The following is a 17,701-nucleotide window of genomic DNA, read 5'->3' on the forward strand; positions in this document are numbered from 1 at the left end:
CGGTTTTCTTAGTATGTACTTGTGAACATGTTGGAGGTGCGAAAAATGTGTTTTAGTCACACCCAAATATAGGAAGTCCCTATTCCATAAATAAACAGCGACCTATGAGTAAGACCAATATGAGTTTAAGCTGGGATAAGTCTTCAGAAAAAACAATATATTAACATGATTTAGAAATGAGAGAAATGTGAGAGTGTCTGCATTTGTTTGGATCTTTGTGTGTCTTTGTGCGCTTGCATGTTCAAATTTTGCCCAGATAGTTTCCTGGCACGAGTCCAGTGGGCCCGTTCCTCTCCACCGTCCACCAGCCGTCTCCTCCTTGCTGCAGCACTCGGACCACGTCCCCTCTGCTCACCGACAGCTCGTCCTGTTGCTGCTCAGTCAGTGTAAAAACGGCAAAACCGAATAACAGACCCATGTCATCTAAATGTCTACATCTGCTTCTGAATAATCTCAATGTGTCTCTTTGAAATGCTTGGTTCATTGCAAGTTTGCAACAGTTTGACCAGAAAAAGGCAGTAGTTCTCACCCGTGCCTCGTAGTCATAGAGCACGATATAGCACCCTTCATCTGCTGGAGATGCAGGCAACGCCGCCTCTACCTGGACGCCTGCAACAAGTTCATATTCACTATCTGCTGACTCACCTGGAGGCAAGGGAAACACAGGAAGTTACAAATGTCAGATACTAGCTTTGTGTGCAGTGTTTGTATGTTGATTCAAGTGTGATTTGTGTAACCTCCTTTATTTGGATCTGATAGATTCACTGTTGTGTCATGGGACTTGTTCCCTCTTTAATGTTTAGGTTTTAAAAACTACAATTTGTTTTTCATACATGAGTGTAATCATCCATTGTCTGATTCATATTCAGATATCCTGAATATAAAGTCAGTAGTAATGAGTGGCTGATTACCATATTTACCATCTGAAAATGAAGCCAGCGGTGATCGTGGGGGTTTAGGGCTCTCAGTGTTGAAGGACATGGAGAGTCTGAGCAGCGGATCAAAACACCTGTGTGATCCAAACAGAGACACATGTCACACAAGTGACGACAAAAAACAGCTGCCCGATTCTTTCTTGTTGTGGTAAAATGGGATAAAAAAAAGAATGACTCTAAACGTATTAAATTTATCATGGACCATGAAGAGTTCTGCACCACTGCTTTGTTAGCCTTTCCATCAGATTTGACTACATTAATCACCAAAAGAAAATTATATTGTTGCATAAATTGAGGTTGAATAAATAATAAACAATTAAATTAGTGCAAAAAGTTGATGGCTCTGTTATGAATGTACAGGGGGTTGAACTTGTAATTTCACCACAACTGAACTGATGAAGTTAAATACAGCGCTGGCAGCTAACACGGAAAGACTGCAATTCAATATGTGGGGTGCAGAGATGCTCCTTCACAGTAAAATGCCCCAGGATTACACTATCTTGCACCACAGTCCTCTTCTCTTCGGCCTTGCTGCTCTGTTGCAGTCTCTGTCTAGTCTGAGTATCACTGGAGCTTCGGAAAGCTCAGTCAACTGATCCCACACGGTAAACAACTTTGAACTCATCATGGTTCATCATCACAGTAGCTGTTGAAAAGGGCCACAATAACCAGCAGGGATCCTTTAACCCAGGCATCCACATTATGGGAGAAGTTTTAATTCTTTTCATAGCAAAAACCTCAACAGAAGATCAGAAGTCACTCATACGTTGTGCTAATCTATCATGAAGCCACACATGAACTAATATTCCCACATAGTCTGCATGTCACATGGGTTATTCATTCACCGTGGTGTCTCTTGATTCCTCCTCATGCTAGTTGTGTCTCCCCTTCTTGTCAGATCTTCCTCTGAGAAACGAGGTTGACCATTGCTTGTCCCGATCCTCTCGGTTTGGTAGTAGTTTTCAAATGCTATGGGCTCTGAAAGAGGAAGAGACCCAGTTGGAGAAGTCAAGCATTGCTTTCTGTTTTAGTATCACTGGAAAGTGAAAGGGTAGAAGTTAAACAGCCTTCTGAACTCCACTATTCTGCTGTGCTACCTCTTTGTGACGCTGTGAAAGTGGAAGTGAAAGCTCACCCGGTGCCCTTGATCCTGTGCTTTTCTGGAGTATGAAGGCATTGTTGTCCACGGTAATGTCACACTGTTCCAGGGCCTTCCTCACCTCCTCGTAAAGCTGGAGGAGGTTGAGGAAATCAGTAAACCAGCTAAACCAGGACCGGACATTGTTCCTGTTCCAGGTCAGCTGTGCAAACATGTTTGTGGTTTAAAGTATTTCATTCAGTGCAGCTTTGCTAAAGATGAATGATGATAATTATGAGCAAATAATGAGAATGTCTGAACGTTGTTTCAGTCCACGTATACATACACACACTAGTATATTCAGTTTGATGTTGTTCATGGTATAACATAAATGTGTGGTAGAATATCCCAGTATTGTTTGACCTGTTTTGGTAACCGTGATGTATAGTCAGCAATTAACATCATAAAATATAAATTCATTTGCATGCTTTCTAAAATAATAACAAAATAATTTATTATAGATAAGGAATAAGTGCCCACCTCATCGTCCTTGACGCACTGCATGGAGTAATGATTGCAGTGGTCCCAGAGAGCACACCTGAGCACATTAATGCGATCCCCCTCTAACTGCTGGAATACCTAAAATGCACATTTCAAAATTTTTCAATCGTTGCATTTCAAACTTATCAATGCACTAGGAGTGAGAGTGTATCTACAGAGATGAATGCTGACCGTGTGAGCAGCACTAACTTTGCTGGCGCGGCCTTAAAAGCATTTGACCGAACGAGCCGTGGTGTGTGTTTCAGCGTACAGTGACTATGAATGTGATTTTTGGTTCTTTCTATGCAACACAGAGTGCAGGTTTTCGAGTTATCAGCTAAAGGAGGGCATTATTCTGGCACTCGTTGTGGTTTTGCATTTTTTCTGTGAAGTTATGAGCCTGAATGCAGTCCTGAATACAGGAATTTGTCATTTGTGGTACCTCGCATGTGCTTTTGTGTGTCTCTTCCGAGTCTTGGCGAACGGTTTCTAGTTGATCAATGTTGTTCAAATACTGCTTCTCTGCAAAAATAGAGCACATTGTCATTATCATTATCATCAGCGTGAAAAGTCAACCAGAACAATTAATAAAAATTGCACGTTTACGTGTCCTCTTGATGCAACGGATGCATCAACAAACACATGAATACAGTGAACCACAAATGCTTGAAAGTCAATCATGGAACCGTACCTGCTTCATTGGCTGCTTGTCTGCATTGTTTGGCCCTGTTACGTACCTGTGAACAAAATATTAATCTATATACATGTGTAATGTTGGACTAAAAATAGTTCTGTTCATTTCCCTGAAAAAGTGCTTCAAATGAAGGAGGTGTGCAGTGGTAGCACATGAGCAAACTTCAGTTCCTCCTTGCTGCTCTTTCACAACTGCAGAAAGGTTCCTCTAATAAAATTACCCCACTTTTAGCTGGAGACTTGTTGCATATGTCCAGAACTGAGCACATTGTCATTTAAGAAACAGATTTAGGATATGATATTGCTTAAAGGATAGCATTGCGATTCATCTTAACAAGGAGGCAAGTTGCAACACAAAGTTATTGTCAATGTAATCTTGTACTGATGAGCTACTCCCTTGTCCCTTCCTGTTTAATAAAGATTTAATAAAATTATGACTTGAAAATATGCCCAAAAGGTTTTACTTTTCATGGTAATGTCTGAGCTGACTCATACATTTATTGTACCTTTTCAGGATTTTTGGGAGCAGCATTTGCTTTGTCAGCCCCCTGCTCTGCCTCATCAGCATCTTTGCATTTTGCCTCATAGCTTTTCTTCGACTGGGACAAAAAGACAAACAGAAAAACAGAAAGCTCAGGTTACAAAGAACAGAAACAGCGCCTGTGTCGTTGATGAAGTCCTGCTTTTCTTTTGAGACGACACAAGTACCGTACGTTTTGTATTGAAATTTGGCTTTGCACACTTCAAAAGTTCTTATAGTGACTGTAGTGGCACTGTTGGTCTATTATATTTAATACTTAAATGGATGCCTCTCAAACCTTCATGAGCTTAAAAGACATGGCATGAGTCCTTCACATAATTCAGAAAGGCTGGCAAACCTCATACGGAAAAAAGCTTAACTTCAAATTATTGGTGCTAAAGCTGGCCTGTAGTACACAGCATTAAATGTGTACAACACTTTTGCACTTTGGTTTGGTTTCTGTGCAAGAAGTGCCGACATGGTGAAATGTGTCGTTGGTTTGAGCTTGTATTCGTTTGGTATGGACTGTTACATAAAACATTAGAAATGGTGCCACAAAAGCTTCCAAAGTTTTGCTTTTGCATTAAAAAAAAAAAAAAAAAAAAAAAAAAAACTCACTCTGGTGCAGAAACTAGAACATGAGATTTCAGCAAGAAAAATCAGCTGCATGTTTAATATTATAAGCTCATTCATTGGTTTTACCACGCCAAAGCTCTTGCTGTCTTTAAAATGCAATGAGTTCATCTACAAGCTTCTTACCTCCATAGTCTTCTTGAACAACAGAACTTTTTTCTTCTGAACTTTCTCCATGATGCTTTCAAACTATAAACAGAAAGAACGCATGAATGGTGATCTTCATTTCTCACTTAGCAGATAAATACAGTGTCTGAAATAACTTTTAATGTACACAAGGACAGAATATAACTTTAGTTCCCTGCCATCATTTCCATCTTAAATGACCCTAGTGGGAACCAGATGAGACACCCATTTTGAGCCCATGACCATTTATGGCTCATGTGCCAACATGGACAATCTCATATGGGCACATTTTTCAGACCATTTGTGTCTCAGAAGGGCCCTTGCATACAAATGTTGGCTGGCTTGTGAGTGAACTGTTTATGAAATTCCAGTTTTCCTTGTACTGGTTGTTACAATGGCAGTTTATTCATTTTAAAGGTAGGGTAGGTGATTGTACACGATTTCTAATACTTTTTGTCACTTTCAGTAAATATCCCCTCTCCATCTGCTACCTGCCACCTTAAAAGAAAAAAAATAACTTTTTTATACACAGCCCTGGCTTCAGAAACTTCAGAGTGAAGGCAGCTTGTCCCCCAAACCACAAGAAACGTTGCTCCGGTCAGTCACAAACAGAGGGATGCTTTGTGTTTGTGCACCTTCATACCTGTTTTGATCGATTATGACATTATCCTTAAATCACACTACCTTACTTTAAATGAAAACACTTTAAAAACACTCAAGTTCACTAGTTTCGGGTATCTGCAGTTACAGTCATGACTGTTTTGAGGTGCATATCATTTTTAGTATCAATAAAAACATGCAAAACACTTTTTAGGGACATTCGTTTCTCACTGTCGTGTTTTTGTTCAGAGTAGCATAAACTGTCCAGTACCTTCTTCCTCTGTTCTTTCTGGCGTTCTCTGAAAGTCTCAATCTTTTTCACCTCCTCTTTCAATTTATCGGATAATTGGATGTGAAAGTTGCCGATGTTCTCAATCTCTGCAAAAAAAAGAGACTCCATTCAACAAATCATTTCACATTTTGAAGACAACTTGGGTATGATACATCTGTAAGACCAAAGCACCCACGTGTTTTCAGTTGCTCCATGGACGCTCGCAACGTGCTGGACGAAAACAAAAAGGTACTCGTGATCAGAATTTATTTCTTTCAAACACTGAAGAAGAAGAATTAGTTTTTATTTCTGTTTAAAAGAAGGTGAGGTAGATTTAGGTAATCTTCTTGACACCTCTCAAACTTTAAATAGTCTGAACTTCACACCTGAACTTCACACCAGCTACACCAGAGCAATACAAGAGCAAGATGAAGATTCAAACCCAAACTCTGCAACTTTGAGCTCCTTTACCATTATTATCCCCTTAGCATCTCTCACAATCAGGGATATTTTACTTTCAATGATCACAAATGTTTCTTTTACCCGTGAAAATGAACAGGAAATAAACCACAGCTCATGACCTACTGTGTGTTGATAGGGGGGGTGCAGCAAGCATGCACCAACACAGTTTCTCTATTCTCTTTCTTTCTTTAAATTAGCTCTGCTTCACACATCTTCCACTGAAAAAAAAGTGCCTTAATGTTGCCATGTCATGTTGAGCGTCATTCTGATACTTGAAAAAAACTATTCCACCAGATAAGATTGTATCTGTTATTTTCGTTATTCTGTAAAATGACACCTCATCAAAGCGGGTTATTCTCTGAATACAGAAATGCTGAACTAATTTCTCTATATTTTGAAAATAAAGCGATGCTTTTCACCTGATCTCTGTGTGTCCAGCAGCTTTGCGAGCAATAGTCACCAGTTCCTTTCCGTACCTCTCCTCCGCCAGTGCTCTGTGCAGTTTTAACAGACAGACATATCATTACGGCACCATTACAATCTTGGTCACAAATGCATGAATATAGTCATTTTTATTTAATTTTTTTTGTGATCATTGCATAATTAAAAGTTGACTGGGCTCTTAACCCAACTTTAAATAATCAACAACACACAAAGTCGTTATCTGTTGAACAAAACCAAGACAAAATTCAGACAAAATGTGAGAAAAACACTCTTACTGCTTCTATAGAAATAAAGGAAGTGATTAGTACTGCAAATCAAATGTACTTAATTATTTAACCATCAGCCAGTAAGACCAGTGTCCAGTGTTGGCAGTTTGCTGATCTTAGATATTACAGAGGTAATTATTACTGATCAACAGTCTGGGAAGGGTTATCAGGCCACTGTGAACACTTTGGAGTCCATCATTCAATATTAAGTAAAAATTATGTGCAAGTGGAAAACATTTAAGACAGCGGCCAAACTTCATTAATGTGAAAACCTTTACTGTGTGAACACGGAAGCATTACTTCCATATTCTTTAAAAAGGAGGTTAAAGTGTGGTTTAAATTTGCAAAGATGTATCTAAAAAATAAATAAAACGTGACAAGAATAAAAATAGAAACCCAAGTCCCATGGAGTGGAACCTTTTGATTTTATATGGATTGTTTTATTGTAGCAACCTCGTGTGACTGCTCATAGACAGAATGACATTGACAGATGTTGCTTGAGCCACCTGCTTCTGGAAGACAAAACATTTGCCTCTTAGAAGCAATCCAAGAACATTTTCATGTGTGAAACAGCTACTCTAATGCAAGCTCACATGGGTTGTAACGGTCTCTCCTTGTAAATAAGATACAATGAAATGCCACAGCCTTTTATCAACCCATCACATGCTGCGTGTTGAGTGACCGACTTCATGGTCGTGAATTCAACTGTGCCTTAACATTCAAACATATCTTGCTCCTTATTTCAGTCTCATCAGAAATGGTCTCATGCATGCTTTTAGTCCTGCTTAAAAGACATCATAGCTTTCTTTCTACAAGCTTTGTTTTGGTTTATGTGAATTGAATTTTGACACAGTGTATGGTGTCATTTGTTGTTTTTCTGATATTTTATTTATCTCATTTAAAGGCATAGTAAAAGATGAAAAAAAAAGTAAAAGATGATAAAAAATTATGTTCTGACGCATAACATCTTGGAAACATTTTTCTCTATCTTTTGACCTTAAACCCCCATTTACACCTTTCAGGTTGCAGCTGAGGCGTCTGAAAATTTGCCCTTTCACATTAAAAACACTGACGGTGTTACAAAAAATAAAGTTCCAGATTTCAGCTGCAAGAATCAGCCATGCATTTGTCCTTATGATAAACTCATGAACAGGTTATATTAAAATGATGATGCTTTTTTGTCATTAACTCAGTGATTAAACATTTTGGTCATCTAAATGCATTATTTTACTTTTATTGCACAATGAGAACAAGAAAAATCGCCACTAGAGACTCAATATGGAGCTATTTATTTTCCTGGAAATTGATTAGAGGATACTGTGAGCTTCAATTTCTTGAGTGATGCTGCTAAACATCTCCAGTGATCACAACAAAGACTCCAGTGGCCACAAATCTTTGCAAAGCCATTCATCACGTGGCAGACTGTGTGGTGCTGGACGCATGTGGCCTTGATCATTTTATAAACTCCACTATTTTAATGATCCATTTTGGTTTCAGTTTACTGAAATACAACCTCATCTTGAAGACGTCCTCCACATCTTTGCACATTTGCCTCCCATCTCGTAACCTCTGGATCAGGGCATCATAGCCAGCGTGACAGGTGAAATCAGACCCCTGCATTGTGAAGACACAGAAAACCCAGAAAATTTCAGAGGAATGCTGCAATAAAAAAACACACACTCTTGCAACATGTCTTCGAGTTGATCTCAAAGTCATTGTGTGGTAGAAATGCAGAACTAAAATAAAAGAAGAAAGGGAAAAAAAAGCTGTTTGTGACAAGGCGGAGTACTTGGCGCTTTGTCGAAGTGTGTTAAACATTTGAAAGCATTATGACCGTAGTACTAGCTATATACTGGTATACGCTCTCTTTATATGCTGCTTACATTATTTGGCAGCAGTTTAATGTAAATATGGACCATCTTTGGATACCAGTCATCATTTAACTACACATCTTACATGAGAATCCACGATAGTCCCCCAAATCTAATATATTTTACTGCTTATACGTATTTGTCCAGTTTAATGGTCACATTAGATTTGAGTTTATATTTTCCAACTAAACACTTTCTTGATTCTCTATCAGCTTCAGGAAACTATAAGACAACAAAAACAGACTTACCCAGAATAAATCTTTGAACAGCAAAGGGGGCATCTCTTTGGCTTTGATTGACAGGACTTTTCTGATTAATAAACTGTACGCCAACGAGCTAGAAAAAAAAGTTGCTGTGGAGAATGTTACAGTTAACCAAGTGAATTGAGTTGAAAACCTCAACTGGCCCAAATGTCAGCGAGTCATTCTGAATAAGGAAGTGCTTCTGTCCCATGATGTCACTGAGCACAGTCAGCTCAGCGGCTCAGCCCCAATCAGAGACAGAGTATCGATACTTTCATTTAGTGGATATGCATGCTGCATGTCTTGTTCACCTATTTCTGGCATCTGCATAAATAATGGTGTCTGTATTACAAGTAAACACCTCAAACAGGTGTCCTGTGTGGTTCCAGACCTGCAGACCCTGCTGTGAGTTACTCTGTGACTGATAACCAGCTGGGAGGTTGCTCTTACGGTGCAATATTGTATTCTATCATTACCTAATTCCGATTATATTATCATATTTGGACATAGTTGTTAAAACAGGGGCAGTTTATTTCTGCGTGTTCATATGTGAACATCAGGGTGGCTCATGCCCATCAGGTTTCTTCATCTCTATCAGTCTGGTTGAGGATGATTTGTTGACTCCAGTCATGTCTTCTGTTTTGACCTTGACTGTGTTTTAGGTGGTATAAATAACATTTTCTTCCTCTCACTGTCAAGCTTTGACAATGTCAGAATGCTCCCTTGTGAAGTATAATCTAAAATAAACACACAAAAAGACCAGTGTTGGCTTTCCAGTATCACTTCTTAAGCTTCCCTGAAAGCGTAGTTGAGTCTTTATGGCTTTAGTAACTCAGTCGGTACAACACAATGTTTTATCAAGCTCTTTTCCTTTCAGTCAGTTTTTTTATTAATTTTTTTAAATTAAATTGTCTTAATTCAGTCAAATGATGATCAAATCAAACAATAAATTATCATCTTCTCACATTTTGTAAACATTTTCAACAGTCTGTAATCGTTGTTTCCTGTAACGACCACAAGGGGGAGACATAAACCTTTTTAAGAGCAATTCCCACCACTGTATCATTATACAGCGTTATATCAAGGCCACCTATTGCACAGAGTCAACAGTTTTTAAATCTCTGCAGGGGGTCGGCCATAAAGAGCTGAAGACAAATCTGTGCCTCAGGCATCTCTCAGGGAAGACAGGACCGAGCACATAGAAGCTTACTATTGATTTTCAAAGTGAGGAGAAGAACTGCCTGTGGTGTCTCTCACCAGGCGTTCAATGAGATGTGTGAAAATCTTTGGCCCTCTCACGAAGACAGGAGCTCATTCTGTCACACACATAACAACATGTTAAAAGGACAGTGCAAATCAATAGAGCCAACTGAGAATGATGACACCTGCCCTGCTTAAGTGTTTTCCTTTGTACTGTGTTTTATGTCATTTTTGTGGATTATAAACCACTGAACCTGCACATATGTGGAATTTAGGATGAAAATCACATATTTCCAAGCATTAGCTTTTTGTATCTCAACAACATTTAAAGCTTTTCAAATATCTTTACAAAAACAAAAGAGTTTTCTTTGGCTTCATTTTTCCAAAGAGGAAAAAAAAACCTTTATTTCCAAACGGTGTTGAGTTTTTAAATAAGTGTAGATTAATTATGTAAAGATGATCATCAAGAAATATGACTCAGTTGTAGAATACATCATTTTTTATTATAAATATTTACAGAAAATAGTCTTAGATGGACACATTCCCAAATATCTTTCTTTCAACACTTTGACAACTGCGTATTGAATTCATCTTTATTCTGCTGCTCGATCAAAAGTCAGTAGTTATTATTGTAGTGGGCATCTTTGAGTTCAAAAGGAGAGTAACAATTCCCTTTTGGAAAACCGAACATCTACCACTTAGAGCAAAAATAATCCTTCCAGGCCTGGGCTTACAAGTTTTCTCATCTAGATGTCTGAGTCGGTGGTGCTTGGCCTTCGCCGTGACCCTGTTTGAGGCCTCAAATGGAAGGACAAGCCCTGGGAATCAGCTGTGCTTCCAGGGACTGAGCACACTCTCACACACCAGGGATGCAGAGTGCACACACACACATCATACACTTCCCAGCCTTCTCTCACTCGTTTTTTTTTGTCTCTCCCTCACACACCCCGGAGTGGCAGTTATTGAACTGTGACAAACGAGCCGTGTCAGACCAGCCCCCCTACCTGGGGGATTGGCTAAATGACCTTTCCATTACCCAACCACTGCTGTATTCCCCCTCCACAGATAGAGTTACCAGCGCAGCCACGCTGCCCATTTGCAGAGGCCAGTGTCACCACTGCTACCGTTTGCCACTATATCCTTCCCTCCATGCAATCAGATGCAAATGCCTTTGTATTTTATATTTGATTTCATGCTATTTAATTTTATTTCAGGCGGGCGGATTGCCTCAGCTGGAACACTTCACATTTATATTGATTTTGCATGTCTATATCCCACTCAATGGTGCCAGCCTGGACAGTCCCTGCACACTGAGTGATGAACATGTCATGCCAGGAACATTTTGTGGGGGATTGTGTCTGTTTGTGGTATCTGCACGTCTCTGCATGCGTCTGAACCTCTGGCCTGCATAGCGTGAGACTTAACTGATTTTCACACATTTTCCATCCTCCATCTTTGTTAATCCCCCGTTGACCAAATGCACCAGTCCCAAATCTCACCAGATCCTTTAGGGAACAAGCCTGTGGAGTTGGAGACGTGGGGGTGAGAGAAGTAGAGTGGAAAAAGGTTAAAAGTGGACGAAGGCTGGGGAGAAGATGCAAGAGGAAAGGGATGAGGGGAAAAAAGTGTTCAGATAAAAATGAAAGACAAGAGGCAGGAACATGATAAATGGAGGGAAGTCAACGACAGAGGAGTGACAACAGAAGAAAGGTGAGGTTTCAAACAGCAGGACAGAACAGTGTTTGGTTGACTTCTGATGCCTGCGGGATAGGAATGCAATGAAGTGAGTCCTTGGCCACATTAGTGGGAACCTGTTAGGAAACTGACAGATGGAGAGCTAATGATGTGTAGGCACAAGGGTCGGGCCTGTAGTTGCTAGTGAGACAATCTGTAGTGCTTGTCATAATAGAGCTAAAAAACCAACAGCTGAAGGAGGTGGAGAAGGAGCAGTAGGAGGAGACGAAAGGGCAGAACCACACAAACACCACCGAGCGAGCCGAGGCCCGGTCCCACATCCCACCTACACCTGGCCCTCAATGAAAAATGTATTATTTGCTTTAATCTTCACAATATGGTTAAGAACTTTGGCCCAAATCAATTTGATCCTCGTGTGTCTTTTTATTCCCTGATGGGCCTCTCCGGACACTGGGGCGGCAGCGGCGTGGAGCGTGTGTGCACACACACATGGCTATTATCCATGTTTATATGGATTTTTCTTTTCTCTTATAAATATTTGATTAGCACAGATGTCCCATAATGTGATCATGAGGATGTTTCTGTCTCTTTGATGACTTTAAAATCTGCACAGATGTCCGCGTATGGCACGATGTTGGCAAGTGTGTTGGCATGGGCAAGAAGAAATAGAACTGTGAGAGTTTCCATGAATGCAAGTGTTCATACATCTATATGTCCTGCTCTTCTCTCCGCCGGATCCTCTCATCCTCCGTGGCCAATGCTGACGTTTCTATTGAGCTTCTTCTTCCTGCCCTCCATTCCTGACCATCTTCCTCTCCTCTTGCCTCAGTTTTCCCACCTTCACTCTTTTCTCGATGTCATCATCTCCCCCTCTCTTCTCCACCTCCCTCACACGCTGTTCCCCCCACCACCCCCCCATTCTTCACAGCGTTCCTCCTCCCTCCAGCCCCTACATGTTTCTAGTCCTGCTGGTCTCTGCAGGCATGGCCCCTTTACCACCCCGGTGCTGCTTGTTTGTGCGTGCAGAAGTGTGCACTTGCACATACCTGTATGTGCAGCTTCCGCATTATGTGTTTGCACTGTGAGTCCACGTCTGTCCAAGTTGTGTGTTGCAAAGCCAGAGAGGGAAGACTGTGAATTTGCTAAGTGGTTTTATCCATCTTACACGGGACAGAGATTCTGCTTGGCTTCACTCCTCTGATTCGGGTCACAGGGGGAGTAGGAATCCACCCAGATGGAGGCAAACCCACGGGCCACTCTGTCTGGACCAGCTCCTATTTTGGCTCAGCTATACCACGACTTCAAAGAGCACAAATGGATTTCTTTTTTTTTTTAGACCTTAGTGTGTGTGTATGTGCGTGCAGGACTGTCTGTTTAGTGGAAGGTAATGGATTGTGTTTGCATGCGTGTGTGTGTGTGTGTGTGCGTGGGCCTGTCCATACTCTCCTTTGTTTGTGTTAGAAAGGTTTAAAGGGCTATAAAGAGAAAAGCAGCCTGTTATTTGACAAACTGATAAAAGGCCTCAGGTTTGTTGTCTTTGGCTTTGAGTGTGTACGCCGCACATTAAGGTGTTGACCACCAGCTTACTGGTTTGACTTGTTTTAGGATCATTTAGATCATTTAGAATATTTCAAATAAGATAAATCTTGTCTCAGTTTTGACAGGGCTATCCACACCATATCCTGATGACACTGTAACAGTCACGTGTAACAACAAACAAAAATAGCACCGACACCATTTAAATCTAATGGGTGTCATCCAGACACGGGTGGATGGTAACCTTGTACTTGTATTATTGAGATACTTTACTTGAGTATTCCTAATTTATACCGCTCTATAATTCCACTCCACCACAGTTCACAAGACATATTGTATTTTTTGTATTTCTTAACATTGAATTAACTATAAAAACAAACTATAAAAATAGTGTTTAATTAAGCAGCTTTGAAATACAGCCATTTAAAAAGCAGTGTGTAGTCTGGATCAGGAAATCATCGGAACGAAAAGACCAACGGAAAGATTTCTTTTCAAACTCTGTTATAGTGACATTTCAGCAAAGGTTTCGGAAAAAAAAAACTAATAATAATAGGAAAATGCTGCAGATGAAGTGCACCTCTGTATCTAAATTCTTGGTATATAACTTAGTTCAAATCAGATCTACTTTCTGCAACAATAATAGTAAAATTTTGCTCATACATCAGGGTTTTTCTTGTAATAAGCTACAGATGTAAAAATATAAAAAGATACTCGTCAAAAAGGTACTACTTAAACTAACACTTCCATGTAAACAGGACTCGTTTTATTTATTGCTGCTAAATGAGGTTTAAATCAACAACTTTTTTTATGAATGAGGATTTTGACAATATATTAGTTTGCAAACATCTCCCACTGGATTTTGTTTAAATAGTTTTTGCAGTCTATTGACACTTTGTCGTGCGTCTGATTAAAAGTATGAGAAATCTGTTCCCGGGGAAGGTGCATATTTCAAACAGCAGGTGGAGCTGTTGAGTTTCCAAATTGACTGATTGAGTTTGACGCTTCAAAGTTCTGCATCTATTTCCTTCGTTATTTGTTCAGCTCCACAGCAAGGCCTTCTCTGTCCACCCCACACAGGGAGGACTGGCAACCCTTAACACACAGCTACTGCTTTCAGAGGCAACTTTTCAAAACCAAAGATGTGAAGAAGGTGCACAAAAAAGGACAAGTGCACTCAATTGATCTTATCCAGCTGATACAATCTTTTTGGGGTGGCAGTAGCTCAGGTGGTAGAGCGGGTCGTCCAATGATCGGAAAGTCGGTGGTTCGAGTCCGTCCCAGTTTGCTGTCATAGTGTCCTTGGGCAAGACACCTTACCCACCTTGCCCCGTTTAAATGTGTATGAATGTTTGGTGGTCGGGGGGGCCGTTTGGCATATTTTGGGTAATCACATATCTTTGCAAAGAGTGGCTTTTTCACAGTTTAATAAATAAGGGGAGGCTATTTCACAACAAGTAGACTGAAACTTGATTTATTTTCTCTACTGCTGTCAACAGCTATATTTACCAATAGAGAGAGGATTTAATGAACCATAAAAGGAAATCCCAACCAGGTGTGTCATGTGTTTTCATTTGAAAGATTTCAGCAGCATTTAATCCATCCATCCATCCATCCATCCATCCATCCATCCATCCATCCATCCATCCATCCATCCATTTTCTTCCGCTCATCCGCTACCGGTCACGGGGGCAGAGGTCTTAACAGAGATGCCCAAACTTCCCTCACCCCAGACACTTCCTCCGGCTCTTCCCAGGCAGGCCAAGAGACAACATTTAATCATGTCCAGAAATGTAAATTCTCCATTAATGACCAGATGTCACTGAACTTTGTGAAACTCGTGCAAAGTAGTCCAGTGACCAATGTTGGCAGCTTTGTGTATCAGTTTTTCACATTTGTCATAGTAGGGGTGTCGTCCTTTATCCACTTTGTAGAGGAAGCAAAGTATGTGGCTATGAATAATTGATGCTATGCATGACAGGAGAGCATGATATGGGCAGGATATTTCAAATTTTAAGTCAAAATGATCTCTAAAATCAGAAAAACCTTCACTGTGGTCACTCTCAAACATCTAAGAAAAAAAATCTATAATTCTTTTGGAAACATACCTCGCAGATTGCCCTTATAATAGTCCTGCTTCAGTGGACTAGTGATCAGAAATGTAGTCTTGCGTCAGTAACGCCACTGTAGAATTACTGTATCTTGTATTCCTGGGCGTTCACGTACATCAGATTGCAGCACATTATTGACTAGTACTTATTTTGAAATGTAACAAATCTTCCATGGGATATGCAGAAAATAGTCCAACTATTATATTTTTGCAAACATAAAATGCACCTGTACCCCGTTTGTCAGCTATAGATATTGCTGAATTAATCATTTCAGTACTTCAGTTTATGAGAAATTGCCTATTGTAGGTTCTTATCCCGTCTTTATTTTCCTTCCTCAAAACAAAAGAAAGAAATATTCAATAAATATGACTTTATTTCCATACAATGAATTACTGTTAGTGCGAGTGTGGCTCCATCCAGGCGTGTTTGTTTATGCAGGCGGGCAGGCGGGCCCAGGTATCGCAGTTACAGTGGTGTTGTGCTATGCGGTGGTGTGCATGATTATCGACCAGTGTGTCATGCAGGATAAGGCCCAGTGTGCCTCTGTTGACTGCTTTGTGGTCAGCACTGCAGGGAGCAGGCTTGTGGTTAGCCTACAGACAGCCAAGACTGTGTAAGAAGATCAGCTGGGTGTGTGTATGTGTGTGTGTGTGTCTTCTACTGATACTCTGTTCTTACTCTGCTGTCATCAAACTTTGAATCTCTGACTTTATGTACATTCTTTCATTTGTTATCCATCTTGAGTTTTTATGTTTCTTTTTTCATCTGCTGCTCTCTTAATTGCTTCACCACTTCCATCCAGATAAAACACACATGCTCTTTCCCTTTCAAGCATTTAGAAATTGCTCGAGGCTTCAAACAAGCGACCCGCTCTAATAGCCCTGCTGAGCGAGAGTCGATACCGTGTTTTCAGCTGACATTCATTCACAGATAAAATGTTATAGATATCACATCATCTTGTTCTTGCTCATTATCATCTCTCTCCAATCTTGTCCATCTTCTTTTCATAATTATTTAGACCCTTTCTGCTCTCTTCCATCCGCCCATGCACAGACCGTGCACACACTTATCAAATAGGCCGCAAATATGTGCCAGAGTCGGGCCCTGTGGCTGGAGCTAATGGCTGATTCTCATTAATGCCTGGAGCTTTCCAGAGGAGACAGAGGGAAGTGGCCTTTGCTCTGCTCTGATTCTTCCCCGGCGCGATGGTTGCACCATTGCAGAGAGCTTCATCAATTCTTCATGGAGCCATGCACTAAACACAAACAATATCTGACGGAGGTTTGCCACAGGCGTGCTGCGAGCACCCTAAACCTCCTCTTTTGCTGTCCTCTCTCAGGATGTTTCGCAAGCTTGAGCAGTTTCAATACACCTGTGGTGAAAAGGGGACATCTCATCTAACATCAAGTCAATTGTTTGAAACGATGTACTTAAGCGTCATGACAGTCCGAAGCTTTCCACTGCGGTTTTGTTGGTGCTGTAACATTTTTACATAAAGCTCTGATATTCTGGGACTTCAAGTGTACGCATTAACTGGAAAAAAAAAAAAATTCTATGTAAGCATTTGACTATAACACCAAATAGCAACATTTCCGATTATGCACATATTCAGAACACAGGGGAGCCCCACTCGGTTCATCTCCTGCTCAAAATAAATCTAACTCGGTGGAAACAATGTGGCTTAATTTTATCTTATCTAGTAGCCATTCTTACTTTCTAATCTGCGTTTACCATTATTATCTTTATGATGCACCATAAATTATGATTAACATTTGGTTTTAAGTCAATCTTCCTTGGAGCTCCAGCAACATCAGCAAAATGGTCTGCATTATAGCAGCGATGCTTCTGTCCATATATCTTCCACTGACATGCACATCATGATTAATGAATTTGTTTGAATAACATTAAGACTCCTTCAACCCAGAGCACAAATTTCTAATGAGTTTTTATCAAAACTATCTCTTACCTCGCCCTGATTTATGTCGCTTCATGCATTAGAAGAGACAAAGCACTTCCTGCGTCCACTATTTGCTTAATTTGTTGCAAGACGGAGGCCGGACTGTCACAAAAGTCATCCATATTCCCTCTGAGTTAACGAGAAGGGAAGACTGCTCCCGTGTTGTGACTGGAGAGATCAGCTCATAAACAACATCTTTTACTTACACTAATAGAAATAACATCGTTCCAACAGCTGTCTCATGGTGAAAGGTAGTAACTGTATTGATTTTAAGTCTGTGGCGGTGATTTCACTCATCTGTCTCTGCGGCTGGTTGCTGGTGATGAGGAGTGCGGTGAGATCAAATGTGTCGCTCATTTGTTTTCTTGGATGAAGAGGCCATTTCTGTATTCAGTTATCTTGACAACTCTTAATCGTTCAGGAAGCAATCGGTCGAACCACAGGCTGTTGCGTAACGGGTTAAAGTCTGGAGGCAGGAACCAAGGATTTGGGTCTTCCAGCGTTACCAGCAGTGATCAAGATCC

General features: G+C 40.4%; 1 protein-coding gene across 1 annotated transcript; it reads right to left on the bottom strand.

Moving 5' to 3' along the window:
- Positions 1-175: 175 nt before the first annotated feature.
- Positions 176-8,845, bottom strand: LOC133456525 (proline-serine-threonine phosphatase-interacting protein 1-like). Its single transcript, XM_061735023.1, has 15 exons — positions 8,688-8,845; positions 8,082-8,182; positions 6,278-6,352; positions 5,593-5,627; positions 5,397-5,503; positions 4,526-4,588; positions 3,753-3,845; positions 3,245-3,290; positions 2,996-3,075; positions 2,554-2,652; positions 2,071-2,167; positions 1,781-1,913; positions 921-1,009; positions 530-672; positions 176-373 (listed from the first exon to the last, which is right to left on the bottom strand). The coding sequence occupies exons 1-15, from the start codon at positions 8,718-8,720 to the stop codon at positions 242-244; spliced, it is 1,326 nt and encodes a 441-aa protein (XP_061591007.1). The 5' UTR covers positions 8,721-8,845; the 3' UTR covers positions 176-241.
- Positions 8,846-17,701: the final 8,856 nt, after the last annotated feature.

Source organism: Cololabis saira, chromosome 2, assembly GCF_033807715.1.
Source record: "Cololabis saira isolate AMF1-May2022 chromosome 2, fColSai1.1, whole genome shotgun sequence".
Classification (NCBI taxonomy): Eukaryota; Metazoa; Chordata; class Actinopteri; order Beloniformes; family Belonidae; genus Cololabis; species Cololabis saira.

Excerpts from the sequence above, each read along its gene's own strand:
- LOC133456525 (XM_061735023.1), bottom strand. The coding sequence starts at position 8,720 with ATGCCCCCTTTGCTGTTCAAAGATTTATTCTGG. Across the intron at positions 8,183-8,687 it reads TGTTCAAAGATTTATTCTGG|GGGTCTGATTTCACCTGTCA; the intron begins GTAAGTCTGTTT and ends TTCACAATGCAG. Across the intron at positions 3,846-4,525 it reads TGTTCAAGAAGACTATGGAG|TCGAAGAAAAGCTATGAGGC; the intron begins GTAAGAAGCTTG and ends TTTTTGTCCCAG.